This window comes from Pteropus alecto, unplaced genomic scaffold, assembly GCF_000325575.1.
Source record: "Pteropus alecto unplaced genomic scaffold, ASM32557v1 scaffold11, whole genome shotgun sequence".
Lineage (NCBI taxonomy): Eukaryota > Metazoa > Chordata > Mammalia > Chiroptera > Pteropodidae > Pteropus > Pteropus alecto.
The window spans coordinates 8,580,457-8,601,225 of NW_006431956.1; the positions used below are offsets into that span (position 1 = coordinate 8,580,457).

The 20,769-nt window shown below is 38.6% G+C and overlaps 1 protein-coding gene across 3 annotated transcripts in view; it reads right to left on the minus strand.

Moving 5' to 3' along the window:
• The window catches only part of CUBN (cubilin), a 235,745-nt gene that overhangs the window by 9,799 nt on the left and 205,177 nt on the right, over positions 1-20,769 (minus strand). For all 3 annotated transcript variants that reach the window (XM_015585634.2, XM_025043437.1, XM_025043438.1), the window contains exons 60-62: positions 10,319-10,527; positions 2,533-2,695; positions 2,001-2,206 (exon numbers count right to left, since the gene is read on the minus strand). In XM_015585634.2, the coding sequence (XP_015441120.1) occupies positions 2,001-2,206; positions 2,533-2,695; positions 10,319-10,527 (578 nt within the window). The remainder of the gene's footprint in view (positions 1-2,000; positions 2,207-2,532; positions 2,696-10,318; positions 10,528-20,769) is intronic.

Sequence of the window (20,769 nt, forward strand, 5' to 3'; positions counted from 1 at the left end):
CTCCTGCTGGCGAACCCCCGGAACTCGTCTGTGCTTCTGTCTCACACTATCTCCTGCTGTTGGTCCTCTCTTACCCATGCCTGCTGTAGCCCTCTGAACTTGAACTGCAGCGTTAACCACCCCTGGATACATCCACTTTGTGGCCTTGTGTGAAACTGCTTCTCCTGGTGCAGGCCATTCGTTCCTCAGACTCCACAGTTCCTTGAGTAGGAATGGGCCCGGGCGGGGTGGGGGGCACGGGGCAGGGATTCCCGGGTTGCTCACTGTGGCCTCTATCCTTGCATCAAAGCCAGCGCTCCTTTGAGGGTCTCTACAGCAGGCCAGAGATACGCTTCGACCCTTCTCATCATCTCCACTTACTTTCTCTCTGGTTACTTCCCTTCCTTAATTAAAGACTTGTGGTGTCTTAGCCCAGAGTCACTCTCTGAACCCTTAGAGGTTTCAGCGTTTTCACAGACGACCTATTGAACATCCTAATTTGTATTCTTCAACACCAGTGACTTTCACCTCTACTCTCTGTGGTGCCTGCCACGATGCAAGCTCCCCAGACAGACCTTTTCATCACCTACAATGCCTCCACCACATGCTTCTTCCAACTATGTCTTCTGTCTCTACTCTTGAACACCTTTGCGTTTCCCGTTTCCGTCAGTTATCAATCAATTTCTTATCTTTCCTCCCACTCGGGCTGAAACCCTTGTTCTTTTCTTTATTCATTCAACTGAAGGATATTATTCGTTCGTGACAAACACTGGGTCTGATTTGAGGCCAATCTAGCTGCCATTATGGTCCAGAGCTGCCTGGTCCCCTGTAAGCAGCACGTCTGCCCCCAGATGGCAGTCTGTCCTGATCCCCATTGTCCTGGCTTCATGAGGCAGTGGGAAAGCAAAGGAGCTTTAGCCGAAGGCTTTGTTCCACACGGCTCTAAGTCCTTCCGGGAAGCGTACCACCGGGGACTAAGAAGCGCATCCTGAGAACCAACGGAATGACGATGACCTCGCGCCCTGCCCTCTCCCTGGGAGCATGGCATGCACCTCAGGGTCTCGGCTCTGTAATCATTCAGCAAATCCAGTGTCTACTCAGCAGCCAGCCCTTCTCAAACCTCGCTCCACGCTGGACTCAGCCAAACTGGATTTTTCTACTTCCCATCCCAAGATACACGTGCAAAACAGGGGACTCTGGACAATGAGGAGAACTTGAAAACTCAGAAAGCGGTAGACTGGATTCTCTTTCACTGCCAGCATGTGGGGGTTGGAGTATGATGCCCCTAAAGTGAACTGGGTCAGTTCCTTGGTCCTCAAAGAGCAGAGAGACACCCAGGTGTCCCCACAGGTAGCCGTCCTCGGTTCATGGCTCCCTGGATAATCTCATTACTCTCATTTTTTACCTACCGATTCATATGATGGTGACGACCGAATCTTCAGGCTGCCTATCAGTATCACGCTTTTATGTCCGACTGTCTCCTTAATATCTTATCCCATGGGCAATTTGGACTCATCATTTTTTTTAACCAAAACAGCTTTTTTTCCCCCTCTCTCTCTTATATTACCATGGGTTTAGTCCCACTGGACTGGGGCCAAATGGCCTAATTAATTTCTGTGCGTTCTGCGTTGACCCCTTCAACTCAACCTATACATAGATGCCACTAACAATAGAAGTGTTTCTCCAAGCGTGGCCCATGAAGCACCAGAGATGCCTATTGAAAATGCACAGTAATGGGTGCTATGTGGAGGGCTCAGTCTTCGAAGGTGGGGCCCAGCGTACGCATGTGCATCAAGACACTCAGGTGTTTCTAATGCACGTGCAAGTTTGAGAGCTCCTGACCTAAGGAATAAGTTCAAGTTTTTTAACACCCAAAGAGAGGATCTGCATATTGCTAGTATTGCTGAAAAAGATATTAAGCTAGAAGTAATTCTGACAATTCATTTCATTACTTCGAGTGTTTTTCAGGTTCTGGCAAAAAGGTCACTAGCTGTGACTGTCATTCATCCTGTGATTATTACCTGTGGTGAGTCCTGGAACTCTAAGTAATTCTGGTGGCAGTCTTGCGAGTGCAGCTGTAACATCCACACAGATATCTCGACCTGATGATGTGGAAGGGCTTCAAAAACCCAAGTACAGGTGGAAAACGGGACATCTGGGTGGGATGAAATGGGTGACGAAATGTTTTGTGGGCTCCAAGTGGCATTATATGTTCCACCACAAGTCACTGAGATGGGGAAAGAGAATAATATGTCTCATCTCACATACACAATATTTAAAATTCTGCCTTCCCTGCCCTTCCAGCCCAAAGGAGCTATATTTACATCATTGTGTGGAGGTTTTAGGGTATATATTCTTGACTAAGAATTGTACTAAATTCATATCACGGATTAAACAGAATAATTAACATGGTGCTTAGTAATTGACATTGAGCTTAGGTGGTAATTAACATTGACTTTAGTAATTAACATTGAGTTTAGATATAAACCTGGCATTATTTTTAGTGCATTAATACACGTTTCATAATATTTAAAAACGTCTCAGTTTACTCACTGTCAACGATGGTATAGGTAGCATTAAATCCTTCCCTTTCTACAGTGACGTCACTGACAAATTGAACTGTCAGGAAGTTACCAGAAGAGAGAAAGGGAGCAGGTACGGTGGAACCACAAAATGTTCCAGCCAAGTTGGCTTTTTCACTGTCCCCGTCATATATCTGCAAAGAAAAATAGGTCATTAGTTCTCCATTATTCACAAGGAAGATTCATAGTTTACACTAAAATAGACCTGAAGTCACAATAGTTCAAGATTAAGAATCTTCCATTGATATTCCTGAGCTAGTTTTAACTTAGGAACAGAATTGTTATTGAATCGATTGTATTATAATGATTTTCAGTAAAAACCTGGTACGCTGCCTAATTCTTTTTCTCAGTGTGAAAATCCTATACGATTTCTAAAATAACGCATCATTACAGTGAGCAAGCCTATCACTATCTTCACCTCCCCTCCCACGGCCACGCTGGTCTAAGCCATGGTCATCGTGGCCTGGGTTGTCACTGCAGCCTCCCCACGGGGCTCCTCAGTTTCACCCTTGTCCCTCTTTAGCTTGTCCTCAACATGTCAGCCAGAGTAAACAGTTGACGCGTAAGTCGGCCCAGGTCAGTGCTCTGCTAAGAACCCTCCTAACTGCCTCCCGTCCGCTCAGTGTAAACGCCAGGCCAAGAGTCTACTCTCCGCTCCCCGCGCTGACCTCACCTGGTCTGACATCTTACTGTCTCCACTTTGTTCTCTCTGCTCCTCGACCAAACCGGGCACACTCCTGCTTCACGGCCATTGCGTTTCCTGTTCCCTTTGCCCAGAATGCTCTTCTCCTCCATTCCCACGTGGCCTGTCCCCCTTCATTCCCCTTCGTTCCCATGACACTCAAATATCATTGACTCGGGAGGCCTTCCCTGACACCCTACTTATAACGTAACTGCTCCCATCATTCCCTTTCTCCTTTCCTGCCTTGTATTTCCTTCAGCACATGCGTTACCTCTACCTACCGTCCGTATTACTCAGGTTATTGTCTTCTGGAGAGAATGCAGAGTCTGTGAAAGCACAGAGTTGCGTCTGCTCTGTTAACTGCTATGTCTCATGTTTAGAAGAGTCTCTGGCACATAAGAGGCACTCGATAAATATCTAATAAATGAAACACTGTGATTCCTCTCTCCCATGACCCAAACCTGTTCTCCCCCAGTCTTCTTTATATCAGTAAGCGGCTCAAGCCTAAAACTTTGGTCAGCCTTGATTCCTCTTTCTCTCTTCTTTCACGCCACATCTCTTCTACTCTGACTTCAAAATCGACCCCAGAGGGTTCCGTCTCCATCACTACCACCATCGTCCTTCACCTTTATCCCCGTAACATCTTCCCGATAGCTTTGTTTCCACAGAGCAGCCACAGGATTCTCCACCGAGCTGCCTGACTGTTTGCAAACGTAAATCAGATTATGCTCCTGCTCTGTCTAAAATGCTCCAGTGGGTTCCCACTGCACCTTAAGTTAAACTCCAACTGTTTAAGGTGGCCTGCAAGCCCCTAGCTGGTCTGGTCTGGGCCTGCCCCCAGCCCCACGCCCACTCCCCTGCTTCCAGGATGAGCCCCCCGGTCCAGGCCTGTGCTCACAGCCGCTCCTGCTGGAAGTGCTCTCTCCCCAGCTCTGACACGGACCATTTCTCCTGCCATAGGATCTCAGCTCAAATGCCCCCTCCTGAGAGCCCAACCCAACCATCTTCCTGTTGTATTTTCGTATTCTAATCAAAATGTTTCTTATTCATTGCTTATTTACTTTTTTCTGGTCTCTCTCCCAGCAAGAGTGTAGATGGTATGGGTGGGAAGCCTGATTGTTAGCACCCAGAATAAGTCCTGGCTATAGGAGCCTCTGACGAATGCCTGTTCAAATAGTGGACACTTGGGTTTCTCTCAAACACATTACTAGAAAACAAGAGTTTTCTCCAGTTGCATAATCTGCATGGTATTTCTAAAACGAGCATCTGTGCATAGATCCAGGTATTGAATTTATAACAAGACCATGGTATGTATAAACTTCCGAATAGCCATGACCACTGATGTTATTTTAAAATGTTAGAAATATGTAAAATAAATAATTTCATAATAAACAGAAAAAATAAATTAAATTTACCACTAGATGGCGCTGTCTCTCCAGTTTAAATATGATTTCGGGAAAGTTAGAGCCAGAAGAGACTCAGGAGTTGGGTAATCTATCCCCTCATTTGGCAAAAGACTAGACTGGCCAAGTTTTAGGTAATGTTCTTTTTCTGGTAAGCAAGTTAAAGTTTTATTATAATCATTGCTGCTTTTATCAGCACATTCACATTAGCAAGCCTTTTTATTCCATGTACTGTGTGCCAGGCCTCTGTGCTAGGCCCTATGTATACAACGATGTATAAAGCACTTTTCATACATTCAAGAGACTAATCTCACACTCACAAACTAGCGAGAGAAAGAAATCCATAAATTAAACATATATATATATGTGTAAATTATATATAAAATGAAGAAAAATAAGTGCTACAATAAAAAAATTAAATGTAGCAGGGGGACCCAGATGATGGAGGCAGGAAAGATCTCTCACAGATTTTGAACCAGTATTTAAAAGTCAGGGGAGACCTTCCAGACCCACAGAAGATGAACTGCACCCCAACCAGACAGAGCACAACGGGGAAGGCCAAGGGGTGTATAAAGCTGACCCGCCTCCACAGCGCCCCCACCCTTGAGGTCCCTAGAGATCAGGGTGAAAGACCAGGAGAAGCCGGATTGGGAAAGTACATCGGGGCAAGACTGTGAAGCGCCACGCATTTCCCGTAAAGCTGTTTGCATCATCTGCTGTGGGAGTCATCAGATCGGATTTGGGCTGCGGACAGATGACCGCTGAAGGTGAAGGAAGGGAACGACATGGTGCCCAGCCTCGAGCTGGTGTTCGCATTCGTTCATTCACTGCTGCCATATGATTACCCTTGACTGAGTTGACATAGACTAGCTGAGGCCTCTGGACGACGGACATGGGCTCCTGGACCCCAATGTGGCCAAAGCCAAGGTTTTCTATCTGCTCTCACACACCCCGATAATGTCAAATCCCCACCCTGGACTTATGCAGGGGGCCTCGGTGTGGGCGGCAGGTGCGCTGCCAACGATGCTGGAGATGGGGATCATATGAACAAGACATAAACGGTGACCTCAGGACTGTGCCCCGAAGACCCCGCACCATCACTTGCTGCTACATTTTGCATCCTGCCGGCACGTGCTGTCCGGCATGACTACTTCAGACCTGGAGCTTGAATTACGTTCTAAGTTTTCTAGACACAGATAAATACTGAGAATTTTGTGATTTTTCAGTTTTTAAAATTCTTTAGTAGTGGAGCATGTTATAATCTACTTAAGATTCTCAAGAAATTATACAAGTAATTTAGTGGAAGACAGCCTCCGATTACAACTACTGCAAGATCCTGTACTTTCCCCAACCATTAATTTGAGCAGTAGAGGAAAATGGGGAAGGAAATGTTTGGATTTTAATTTCTAAGAACTTTTACTGCAAAAAGGCAACATACTTTGGTATTAAACTTTAAAGATAAAGTCTTAAGGAAATTAATGTCTAAAATTATTAAATTTGAAAAGAATTAATTTCCTTAAGACTTTATCTTTAAATATTTCCCTGGAAATTTGACAACAGGAAGATTTTTATATTCTTTTTGGAAACTCTCTACATTGCATCTTAGAGTATCTTCATGAAGTCTTTGATTTTATTGAGGAGCCTCTGTTAGAGTCCACTGGACAACATGCCTGGGCATAGTTTGGGATGGAAGAGAGAACAAAGAATGGTTTTCCAGGTCTGGGGTTGATTCATTTCAGAATCCTCTGGGGAAAAGGTTATACTGGTGCCAGCAGTTTTAAGAAGAGCAATAAGAAGCAATGATTAGAATCAATTCAGACACAGGAATTTATTATTATTATTATTATTATTATTATTATTATTATTTAATTGTATCTCTGTGTTCTTTTCCAGTACTTGGAGTGGTGTCTGGAGGGTAATGAGTGCTCAAATGAACATTTATTGGATAAATGAATGAACGAATGAATGAATGGATAGTAGGTAATACCTCATAAGAAAACGAACCCGAAGCCTCAATAAATTGCCTATCTCCTCCCCAGAGATGGACAGCCCCTCCTCCTAGAGGCTGACCACAGACTGAATAGCTGAGCTCAGGGGTTAAGATCCATGTTCTTGATGGGGACAGTGCTATTGTCTAGGGAGTGTTTTGTAAAAGTGTGATATTTTTTGGTCATCACCATGATATGAGGCTATAAGTGGCATTTAGTTTTTAGAAGCCATATGGCAGAATCCATCCTACAACTCACAGGACAGTTCTGCAAATGGAAGTTTCACTCTATGTCCTCAGGCACTGACTGCGCTGAGGAGGAGCTGAAAAACATTAAGAAGGGGCCGTCTCTCTTGTGGTAGCTCCATACTTCCTAGCAGAGGAACGTCAGTCAGTTAGGGTCCCAGTTCTGAGCCCTCTCTACCATTCACTCACTGCTCACCACGGAGGAGTGACTTAAGTCATTACAAACTGGTGTCAAGAAGCTGGGTGCTCTCTCTGTAGCTTGCAGCCCCCACACTTCCGTCTCCATGATAGCCAGCCTCCCACAGGAAGCATGCTCTGTGGTGCTTCTCTAAAGCCCCACTCAGCAGTCCCATCTAGGAAGCCTTTTCCTGACCCCAAAATGAGGTCAACCATTCTCTTCTGTTCTACTATTCTATGTTGTTCATATTTATCATTTTTGTCAAGTTGTATAACCATTTACAAGCTTACATGTCGGTCTTCTCACTCTATAACTTCTTGAGGAACTGCATTTTAACTCCACATCTCTAGTTCGGGGTACAATGTGCAGCAAGAAATTATGCCACATGACTCTTTATGGGATGGATGGGATGTTAATTGCCACAGCGACCAGTCAGTGAAATACACAATTCACTATGTACCTCAATAACTTTCCAAGTCAACCCTTTCAAAAACAATAGTGATATAATTATGATTGAATAATGGAATCGGCTAGTTTTCACTTCTATATCTAACAGCAAAATTAAATTAAATTAGCTTTTCTAAAAAGTGATTTGATTATAATATCTAAGAAACAATCTAAAAGGAATCAAATGTCCCATTTATCACAGAGAATCTCTTTAATAACGATACCTCCAGGCTTCCCACTCCAAGGACTGTTCTTTGATCTGCCAATTTGGTATAAGTTGAAAAGGTTGGCAAGTGAGGGAAATTGCTTTCCCAAGAAAGAAAATAAGAGTAGATCTGAATAGAATTTCTTTTTTTACAAGAAGGAAAGTTTATTTTGAAGCTAGAAAATAACTCCTTGTTTTCGATATTGCTAAATATTGAGGAAATTCAGAAAATCACTACTTGTTTTAATGACATCATCAAATCATGCTCACAGAAATGGATCTTGAGAAAAAAATCTTATAAACCCTACCAGCAGCACCCCACATGAATTTATATTTGTAATAATGTATACATAAATCAATTATTTTTAATATTTTAAGAAAAGATTGCACAGACTTCATACCCATCTGGAATTACACAAAGGGGAAAAATAAAGAAATCTGTTTACAAATTATACTCCAGTCACAGTGCTGAATACGAGCATATATTATCTTTATTCTCAAAACAGCCTTGCAAGGATTCTGGGATCTTTTGTTTGTTTTTTAATAGATGCAGCGGTAAGGCATCAGGTGCACATGGAAATTTGTGAGGTGGCAAAATTGGGTTTGAGTCCATCTTATCTGTCTCTGAAACTCATTACCTTTCTGTAAAATCAGTAACTCTCAAAGGGTCTTAAACCTCAGCTTTACTGCTGCTCTGGCCATTTTGGTCTAATTTTAGGAAAGAAGGATTCAACCTGAACAGACATTTCTCGTTATCTCTAATTTTTCATGAACTCCTTCTTATCCAGCTTCTATGTCAATACTTTATTTAAATGGTTGCCATCCAGTCTGTGAGTTTTTCTTTATCTTAACCTTTCTTGGCCTCTAATTTACAATTTAATAGTATTGACCACCCATCATTGGTCAAAGACTCTCTCTCTTGACTTCAGTGACACTGCATTATTCCTGTGGTTTTTGTTTTGTCTTTTGTTTTTGTTTTTGTTTTTCATGACTCATGTTTCTTTTGTTCTCCAACTGCTTCACTGTGAACCTTTCCTGGAGTTGAGTGGGACCCTGGCTTTCTAGCTCCAGGCTGTCCCCCCTCAAAGAAAGCACCATTTCTCTAAAAGGTGTGTGTGCCCTTTTGCTGTCTCCTTTCTATTCGTGCTGTCTTCCTGCTGGAGCTCCACTCCTTCCTCTGCCCACGGACAATGCCCTTTGTCTGCCCTGCTCTCACCCAGCCTGGACCAATCCCTCTCAAAGGCAGGTCTCCCCCTAATAGCGCTGACATTCTCCTGCTCTCCTAGGCGTGGTGCTTATCGTAGTGAAAATAAAGACAGTATATAATCAAGTGTGTATTCCATCTATGACTTTTCCTCCGCTGCCTTAAAAAAAACCCAAAAACCAAAAAACAAAAAACATTTCTTTAAAAGTTAACACAATTTTTGGACTTAAAAGTTTCTCTTGCTCCAGGTTTGTCGGCCCCACCCTCTCTGCGCCCTCCTTACATAACAGTAACCTCCCCTTGTGGTCTGAACTCCAGACCCTCCCCTGACAGTCCACCCCGACTTCCAGCCCGGCTGGCCTTCAGTTCCGCTCTCGGAATGTCACTCCTTAGAAATCCCACAATCACTCTTTGTTTTCAAGTGAATCAAATCTAAATCATTAGTTTGTTTCAAGAGCCTCTATAATCTGGGTATTTTTCACTTAGATATTCTCACTTCTTGCTACTCTTTAGTTATGTTCTACTTGAATCAGGCCAGTCTCTTCACCCTTTAAGGAACACGCACACCAACGTTCATGCCTCTTCTTATGCTCACCGAGCCTAGAACGTCTTCTCTCCTGGCTTGAATAAGCTTTCTCTCACTCTCTGAAGGCTTTCTTGTTCACGCTAGACTATCAGGAACTTTCCTCTCTTTTCAACTTGCACATTGCTTCAAGTCTGTATCCAATGCATTAGTCGGCACTTAAATAGTGACTATCCTGAATTGCTTATCGTTGATTTGCCATCTCTTAATTTTGTAATCTGATTTAACCTTCTCATGGTCAGAAACCTTGCCATACTCATTGTTTCCCTCCCTCACATCCAAGAATGTAGTAATATATATTGCTTGATACTATTTAAAACTTTAAATTCATATAGCCTGATAGGTACAATAATTTAATATTAAAGAGTCATTAAAAATTGAGCAGAAAAGTCTCTTGATTTATTTTTAATGAGACCTTAGAACTAAGATATTCCCACATCTAAAGGTAATATGAAAAATAAATATATAAACTTTAAAAATAGATAAATTAAGGGGTGATTATTTATATAGAGGATTTGCCAAAAGCCCTGTAAGTATCCATGTTCCCACAAAACATCTCTTGACAAGGCATGGATGAACAGTAAATTCTAAAACTAATGTTAGAAGCCACACAGAGTTTTTGAGTCATCCATATAAAAGATTAATTTGATATGAAGATAGAGCATCTGTAATATTATACATTACCTCATTGAAGAATGGATCATTTTAAATATTAGTAATACTCACAATTTTCACGACTTCCTATAAAGTGTATAAAGTGTAGTATGCCACATAAAAGTCTGTATTAGAAGACTCGGTTAAGAAATATAATAATAGCCTTACCTTTACATAATCATAAATGCATCTTTGAAAAATAGATGCTGACTCCAGAGCAAATGTATTGAAGGTGAGTTTAATTTGTTTGTTTACAGGTGCAATTATGAACCATATGCAGTTTAAGTACTTGTCATATCTTCCATCTGAATCAGAATCGGGAGAGGCAAAGGTGTAATTTGAACCTGTCAGATAGCCGCCACAACCTTGCCGAGGTCCTGTGTTAAAACAAAGACACATACACCTGAAACTAATATAATACTGTATGTCAACTGTAATTGAAAAAAAAATATTTTTAAAGAGTATCTTAGGAGATACTCTCAATAGACTTGTTAGGGAAGGAAAAAAAGACAAAAAATAATAAAACAAACAAACAAAAGACACATCACTAGGCACACCAAAGAGAACAGATCTTAAGTTTTACATGGAGGCTTTTAAAAATCACATCGTTTCTATTTTCTCCCACACATCATAAACATCATCAGGTTGTTCGCTGAGCGTCGGGGGGCGCAGGCAGTGTTGTTTCTACTCGCCTCGGTGTTTCTTTTCCACTCCTCTCCCTAACCCCTCAGCCCCCTTCTTCTCGCTCACACGTAGTTATCTAGAAAAATGAATAACCAGATTTGTTCTATGTGCATTTTTAGAACTGCTGATGTGATTTATTGAAGCTTTTTTATCCTCGAGAAATTTAATTTTATAGAAAGAAAATATTTTGCATGATAAAACTGGTGGAAACTGTGAACATGTTTTACTTTGATGTTCTGTTTTTATGAACACTATCCTATTGAAAACTAAATTTAGGAAGAATTTACCCAGCAAGAAAACTGTCTTCCAACAAATCTTTAATGAAATAATCTATTAGAAAGAGGTTGAGAGGCATTTAACACTGCAGTCCAGTTTGTATTACATCACGCTCTCTATCTGATTTTTTTCTTTTCCAAAAAGAAAGGAAAGCTAAAGAAGACCTTTATTGAAGAAAAAAATCTACTTTGCAATAAAAACTTTGAAATTCATAACAAAAAGAGAAATAAAAAAGAGAGATAAAAAATACTTTCATGATGACTAAATTGTCCACTATGAAAAAGAAAATATGGAAAATCCTCAGAACATTAGATTTCATTTTGTCCACTCCACAGCCTAAGCCGATACCTCAGAAATGATGTTAAGGAGGGCATAAAAGGAAGAAAAATTTACTAACAATTTCAAAAACAACAGTGAAAATGAGTTAAGCTCAAAACTAGGTGCTCAAAGTAATGTTCATAAAACTTGCATTCTATACAGATATATACCATTACAAATTCCAAAGTTAAGTTTCACTGTGAAAGGCCTTCTTCGCCTATTTTTCTCATCCCATTTAATTAGCTGTTAACAGTGAAAAGGTTGATTTCAACATTAGGGGGCACTAAGATTTTGAACTTGGAGCTTGGCAGGCAATATGAACAACAGCAGCCCTCAGATGCAAAGGGTATCAAGGCACAGAGTAATTTTCAGGGTAGATGCATTATTTAATAGGTCAGACTGCCCTGTCCATAGCTTCCAAGTCAGGTCAAACTATAGATTATTTGCAGTCAGATGTTTCCTGGAGCTGAAATGCTTTCAAAGGCCCAGTGTCTGAAAGATCCACAGATGATATCTAGGACAAAATTATTCTGAAACCAAAGTATTGCATAGGACTGTATTACATATCACTAATAATTATTTTCATATTAAACAGGACTGAAAACTAAAAAAAGAATTGGAGTTCGCATAGCTTTTATTTGAGTGTCAACTGATTTTTACTTAAGGAAGCCACTTGAGTTTATTGACATGCATAGCAGGAAAGATCAATTACTTAGGGTATTAACAAATTATTTATGTAATAAATATCATTTAAATATTCAAGGAAACATATTTAGTATTGAGGTGGGAAAAAGATGAATAGTAGCTCATTAGCAGTGATAGGACCTAGATAAATAATGATGGCACAATTTAGAAACTGATAGGTACCATAAAAGAGGCTGGGAAGTCTTGTGAGTTTTGCTAGAAGGGGAAATTACTCTGGGCTATGAGAATCTAGAATATTCAAGGAGGAGGTGACATTTGATCTGGGCCTTGAAGGATAAATAGGACAAGACCATGTAGAGATGGGGTTGGTATTGGCAATTCCAGGCTGAAAGAACCTCATAACCAAAGGTTAAGTGGACAAGAATCTAAGTACACGCATAGGAAAGCACAATTCTGGTAGTGAAAACAGCAGAGTACATAAAGGAGAATAATGAGAAATAAGATTGGGAAACTGGATGGACTATTCTACAGAGGGCAAATTATATTATTGGACCTTTAGGCTTTATTCTGTGGATAATGGGGATCCACTTGAAAGGTTTTTGGTCAGAGGCATGGTAGGGACCGAAGGTACTTTTTAGTCAAGTCTGATCTAAAAATGTATCTGGTAGTAGCATTTACGTGTAAAGAAACGGGACTGGAGGAGAGGAGACCAAGTAAGAGGACACTGCCGTTGTTTGGGCGGGAAGTAGCAAGGGGCAATGAAGAGTGAGAGGTCTGTACTCGGGAAAACGGTGTTGCTGAGCTTTATTCTATCACTACATCAGCTCCAAAAACTAAATGCTATTTTTAAGAATTCAAGCTATATATTTTGTCACTAATTGTCTATCGTTACTAATAAGTTAATAAGGGCAGAATGATAACGGTACATGGTCACAGTAAGTGCCATTATACATACTTACTATATACTACTACTACTACTACTACTACTACTACTACTACTACTACTACTACTACTGTGATAAGACAAAGACATCCTTCCTCCAGGGAACCCCAGAGCAAGAATCCGTAAATTGCTGGTGTGTACTGGCATAGAGTGGTAGGTTGGATGACTCTTAATGATTCAGTCCCTCTTGTTGCTGTGCACTAGAATGAACAGAGGGCATTATTCTATTCACTTGATGTTAAGCTTGGTTATATGACTTTGTTTAGACAATGGCATATTTGTGGTCTTAAAGTGGAAAGAGGCCTTAAATGGGCTTGTGTTTTTCACTCGGCCTTTTGTATTCCTGTGACCCACCAAGAGCTCGTGCCTTGGGTAACTGCTTGTGAAAGAGAGAACAGATAGTAGAACAGACCTGAACCCAACCCAAACTCGAGAGCCAAGCACAGTTAACCTGCAGCCTGGAAAAGAGGCAGGCAAACCAGTCTGCAGACCCACAGGTGACAAAAATAAATGCTCTAGGTATAAGCCACTGAATTTTGGATGGTTTGTTATGCAGCATTATTGTGGCAATAGTCAACTAACAAACGAATAGCTTATTTGAGTTAGCAAACTGTAATAGAGCACGTTGCTTAATTCTTAAAATATACACATGGAATAAAGAAAATGGAGAACTAACATTGTCATCAGATAATCCTGTCCAAGAGTCAAATAATTAAAGATAAAATCATGAGTGAATTATATAACTAATATTATATATGACTCTGAGTATATATAACATATGAGTTATTAGTCAAATGACTGAAGTAAATGTAGTATTATATAAATAAACACCTTTTGGTGTTTGTATGGTGCAAGAAATGGTTATAACTGTTCTAATGCCCCCACTTTTATATTTAAACATAGTACAAGTGCTCTGTGCTTCTGTTCCTCCTATGGCAAGTTGGAAATGTAAATGTACGTCTTTGAGGAAATAAGAGGAATATTAACAAGAAGATTCTTTACCCAAAGTACTATTGCCACATTACTGTTTCTATATTCCAACATAGCTAAGTGTATGGGAAGAACAAGAGAGAATCTGTGACTATGAAATAGTGTCATACATAAGAAAATATTTATTTACTATATTGATATTTTAAACTTCCTTTTTTAAAAACTAGTATAAGACCTTGACCTGATGTGTTCTTCAGCATCATAAATCCATTAACTCCTTGTTACTACACATTTTTCTACCATCCAGAAAATTCCCATCTATCAGCAGCTCCTTCATCAGTCAGTTGTGTTGGAAGCATTCTGTAATGACACTTCCTGTGCCCAAGAACAAATGTCACTCTATTCTTCTTCCCCAAATGGAAACACTTCCTACAAAAGAGCTATTTCTTTAGAGAAAGAAAATATTTGGCTAAAGAAATATTGGAAATATAAACCCATAGTAAGCAGTGAGATCTGGGTTAAGATCTACTTAGGTAAAAATCAGTAACTGAACCCTAAGTTATTTCTCTCAATTATTAAACTTCAAAGTGAAATGAATCTCAAGCCAAGATAGATCTAATAAAGTAAGAAACAGCTATATTTTCTAAGAGAAAACATCTCAAAGGCTTTAGTGGAGTCAGATACATTTCTAAATACTTATCTTGAGAACTGACATTTTTGTGGCTGGCATTACATGGGGCTGGCATCTTATTGAGGTCTTCCGGATAGGATCTCTATCCACCTCTGGATAATCACTACTTGGACAAGTGGTGGAGGGCTGGTGTACTTATGACAAAGACTGGCCTAACTGTAGGCATTTTCTTTTTCCCCAGTAAGCCAGAAATTCAGAAAGAAAAAAACAATGGTAAGTATAAGTAATTACTTAGTGCATAAAACAACAACAAAAAAGTTTTATGTGCTTAAAATGTATATAGAATTAACATAATTAACCTTAACAGAATAAAAGGCAGGAAGCAGACAAATGGATTTAAAAGATTCAAGGGCCTTGCACTTATAAAGACCAATTCTAAATTAGATTCTAATGAGTCAAGGATGACTATTGTAATCTTTAAGATAACTACTAAAAGAAAAGTTAAAAAATGTATAAGTAATGATTTTCCAAAGAGAGTAATAAAAACTGATCAATTCAAAAAAGGCAACAAAGGATAGTTAAAGGAACATGACAGGTGGAACTGTGACCAAGTAATACAATCGTCTATTTAAATCCAATAATGTTAGCAATTTTATTTGATGTAAACACATTAAATTTTCCAATTGAAAGACAAAGCAAAACAAAACCCAAATACATTCTTTGGGATAGAGAAAGGTTGAAAGTGGAGAGCTGAAAAATAGACTCTGCAAACATGAATTGAAAGAAAGCAAGAGAAAAAAACTATGTCATATCAGAAAAGGTAGACATTGGGTAAACAGAATTTAAAAACGATATACAAAATGATACGAGTCAACTCACTGGGAAAATATAATAATTTTAAATGTGTATGTGCCACTTTACATTTCCTCAAAGTAAAAAAGAACAAAACTCTAGCCCAGACCTTTGAACTGACCTTCTAATTCTCATATCTGATTACCTGCTGCACATTAGCTACATGGCACCCGAATTCTCCACACTAAGATTAAAAATTATTATTTCTTCTCCAGAATCCAGTCCTCTTCCAGTAGTTTTATATTTGGATAGTGGTATCACAAAATAGGGTCCAGAGACCCTAGGATCATCATTTTTTTTTTCCTGTTCCCTCCCTACCTTGTTCAAATACTACTGTGTCCTACTAACCGTACATCTTAAGTATTTCTCCTTTCAATCTTCTTCTTTATTTTCACATTGCTATTGTTTTCATCATCCCCTGTCTTAACTATTGCAATACTTTCCTGTTTGCTTCCTGCTTAAGATGTTGCCCCTACTTCAAAACATCATCCTCACAGGTGCAAGAATGTGCTTTCTAAAACAAATTTAATTAGATCATTGCACTCTCCAGCTCACAACAATCAGGGCTTCCCCTTTGCATATGAGACAGAGCCCTTGACATCTAGGCCATGCTTATCGCTCCTGCCTCTGCCGCTATTGTTTTCCACCTAATACCCCAAAGCATTACCAAGCAATGTGCAGGCCGATCTGTAGCCTCAGAAATGGGATGCGTTTGTATCTCTGTACATGATTTATCTTCCTCACGGAATGAGTCTTTCCCAGTGAATGCCTTCTCACCCTTCCAAGTTAATACTTTTTACAGCTCAAATTTATTGCATGCTAAATGAGTTCCAGGGAATGTTTTAGCTTAATCTTCACCACAGCCCTATGAGATAGGTACTATCGGTGTGCCCATTTTACAGATGAGAAAATCAAGGCATAAAAAACCAAATACTCTGTCCACAGTCAAACTTGTTGGGATGTACAAGAACTGGGTTTGAATCTAGGAATCTGGCTCCAGAGCATCCACTCTTCATCTGGGGTTCACGTTGTGGTGCTTTCCTCTAATATCTTGTATCCTCTTTACTCAACACCAAAGTACCACAGATACTTTCTTTCCTGCCCCCACTGCCTTTTGCAAATATGTCTGTCAAAAAGCATTTATCATACCGAATTTACAACTATTTGCTGACTCTCCCACCTGAGTGAACTTTTCAAGAATAGGGACTTTGTTGAATTCATCTTTGTACTCCCAAAGGAAAGCTCGATGCCTGCATAGTAAGTAGCTGGTGAGCACTGTTGAATGAACAGTGAAAGAATGAATAGAAAATATAAGTAGTTCTTATTAGATGGATTTTTGCTTTCTAGTCTTTATTTGGAGAATTCTTGAAATTAAACATATTTCTTGTTTTACAAAGTTGTTACTATATTATTAAAAAAAAACAAAATGACAGCTTGGTCTACGTATTAATCTGTTTTTAAAGCTGATTTAGTTGACTTCTGTGGAATATTTAATTGTGAAAAAACAGCAGAACAACAATAAAAACATCACTAAAAGATTTAAAACGCTGCGTAGGAAGTAGTTTTCAGTAAGAAAATGCTTTTTTAGCTAAAAACTTGTCATGATAAATGTTAGGTCTGTTCCTTCAGAAAATCTAATTGCTGAGTATTAGATTTCAGCAGGTAGAGCAAATTTAGTAATTTGTAAATTGCAGGCTACATTAGTGTACAGCAGCAGTATTTAAAAGAAGTAAAACTTGAGAGCACCTTTCTGTTGACTAGATGGGATGCTACCTGATTCATGAGTCATTGAATAAAACCAATTAAATCTTAAAAAAAAAGAAGTAAAACTTTACTCAATATTGACAATTACAAAATCAAAAGTTATCAAAATTTGAAAATGTTCTGTTTAGAGAAAGTAAGATTAATTGAAGTGTGCTACTTAGACATAAAATGAGTTGCAATATAAAAGATAAGGAATTCAAAAATCAAGGCCCAGTATCCAATAGCTTTTTAATAATTATTTAAGCAAGGCCATGGAATTGCTTTGTTGTTCTTGTTGATATATTAGGTTGTAAACAGTGCTATTGACATTTCAACTTTTACTACCCTGGTGGCAGTATTATTTAGTGGACACAAGAATTTACTTTCCCAATTCTGCGCAAGACTTGCTAAGTGACCTTGGCAAGTCACTTAATTTCTTTATGGCTTAGTTCGCCAACTTGTAAACTACACTATATGATAAAAGAATAACAATCAGGGTTACATCATAAAAATAAATGTCCAAATTCCTTCATTTTGTTAGAATCCTGTGGTAAGGAATTTTTCTAAATTGGAGGCCATAATTTGGGGCTAGAGTTTTTTTTATTATATACAGATTTATTATCCTCATATTCCAGTGTAATTATTCTCCACATAACTGTGCTAATTCTTTACCATTATGCCATGCAAAGCCAATAAGACAGATACAACATTTGTCTGTCAACATCAGAAAGATAATGGGCTTTTACTGCATATATATGTAAAAATAATGTGATATATTATGTTAATATATTATATAAAATGCATATATTATACATATATGTACATAATATATGCATATATTTTACTATATAAATATAATACTATGTGTAAATATAAATATTATTTATAACATAAATACTATAAATATATATATACTATATAACTATTTTATAATATAAAATTATAATATAGATAGATAATATAAGTAAAATAAATATAGCATAAACATATAATTATATTATACTATTTATAAATAGTATATATTATTAAAATATATTTTTTCCTTTTCTTACGGAAAGGCAAAAACAGTGACTGCTAAAACTATGTGCAATATTTACACAGTAACAGGATATTACCAAATATACTATTTGGGACCAGGTACAAATTGGAAATAATAGAAAGCAGGCAGTGTCAAATAAAAACATGCAAGTGGAGAAAAGTAGCTCTACCTGCCCTGAAGAGTAAGAAAAACAATGGCTGGCTTCTCAGAAAACTCCCTCAGAATCTCTCTTGGTCCCTGGGTAAGTTTATTGATGGTCGCAGAGGTGTTGTGGGCTGATTAAGAAAATCATGAATTTGGGAGACAGTCTTTCTTGGTTCAAAGCTTGGCTTTATCACTTAGGAACCCTCTGACTGCAGATAAATAGCCTAATCTCTTTACTTCTTATCTCCTCCTTTGTAAAATGGGATAATCTCTGTCTTTTGGGTAGTTGTGAGGATTAGATGAGATAAACTGCATAGAGTGCCTCATGCAGTTGCTCAGTGACAGGGAACAGTTTCATTACCCCTGGAATTTTGTGATAGGTCTTCACTTGGGAGTGAACAGAAAGCCACCACACAAAGTTAACAGATTTTTTTTCATATATCAGAACAAAGAGGATACAGTCCTAGAGCCCTGATGTTTTGTTTTTAAGCAATTGATTTACAGCCAAATAATTTTTTTAAATGTGTCCTGCTGACCAGATGTAGTTTGCCTGTATGCTCCTTGGAACACTCTGCCAAACTGATGTGAGTAATGATAATGATTATTATAGGAAAACTATGGTTATAAGTAATTTAACTCAAAATGTCCAGTTATCTAAGACAAAACTGGGCTACATTTTGGGGAGATCTGGTATGGCTTTCAAAGTATTACCTTATAATTTACCATTAATTCACTTTCATCCCTTAGCTTGGTCTCCACAGTACCATCTGGTTTTATTTTCCAGCAGCTTCTCCTTTAAGACCAGGGGCAGCAATCTGGTCATGCTGCGGGACAGACTCTGATGCTGGAATATATTTTAATAAAGACCTTTCCTTTCTTTTTGCTGATCTGGATTTTTAGTCCTGTCTTCTTGCTTTTGTAAGGTTTTTGTGAACTAAGCATTTGTTGGTTTCTTTATCATATTCCCACATTCCCAGCTCAGCAAAAAACCCTTCTCAGTAAAACCCACAAAGAATAAACTGCAGATAACCTTGTCTTTGGCATCAGCTCCCAAGGGTAGTCCAACCACCAGTGAAAGCTACAAGGCTTTTTAAAAGGGGCGGAAATAAGCTTAGTCTAGTTTTCTGCAAATGGGTTTACAATTTCAGCTCATCTCATTCTCAGACTTTATCAGAGGGAGCAAATGACATTAAGAGAACAGACAAACAACATTGCTTTCGAGTAATACCCCATTATTGCTAAACTAAGAGCTATTTGAGCAGTGGCTTATAAAATTATTCAAGCTATAATTCAACTATCTTATTGCACTTGTACTTTTAAAAATAATGTGGTTTGGCAGCTTACATCATATATAGAGACATACACATCGACATTATGTCATTGAATATTTTTAAGTTTATTCTTTTACCCTTTAGCTACAGAATTTTAGAATGCCTCTCAAGATCCAAACTTAACTTAACCAAAACTGTGAGACTTCAAATAACTGGAAGCCAAATGGAATTTGATATGTGGTTATATTTTTCTCCATTTCTTGTGACCATATTTTCCAATATTGGAATATTTTGGAAATATTTGGTATTTCCAAATCTCATCAGTTTTCCAATATTCCAATCTCATCAGTTTTCTCTGTCTCCCTTTTCCTCTCTTCTTATCCCCTAAGTAAATCCTTGTTGAAGTCCCTCAACTTCTCCCCACCACTGCCACTTGTCTTCCTTTGGCACATTCGAGAGGCATTATTCAGATGTTAAGGTAGCAGGTAAACATCGGTTGGGTCTGATTCTGTATTCCTGATTCTCTAAGGAGGAAAGTGATCCAATTTACTACCCTTAGAAATAGTTGAACTATAGGAACCAAGGCTGCATTTTGAGAATGAGACAAATCTAGATAAAATATAGTGTTAAACATATTGTATACACTACATATAATTATGAAGCAGGTATAATTTATCTGCTTATTCTTGAATTCATTCATCTATCCAATATTGATGGAGTGACAGTTAAGTGCTAGGCCTGTGCAAGCACTTAGACTATAACTGAAATTTAGCTTTGATTTTAGATTTAAATTATAAAATGTACTTTCGGGTTTGCTGGTTAGATTTCAGTGAAAAGTGAATAAGAAATCACTGTTCCATAAAGTGGTCCTGTTAATAATGACCCCTGTCACCCCTCCCTCACTTTAGAGATAGGATGGAGTGGGTCACGGAGCCCTAGAGAAATTCAGGACTTCAAAATTAGTTTCTAATACAAACAATCTTTCTCTTTGACATCTTTGGTACTTTACAGGAATTATCTACTTCATCCCCATCACATTCTTAAAAAATAGAAAGTGGTAATACTTTAAACTGATCTTTTCTTAGTGGATAAAATTGAGCTCAAAACTGTTATGGGACTTTTCTAAAGCATCTCAACGGGCAA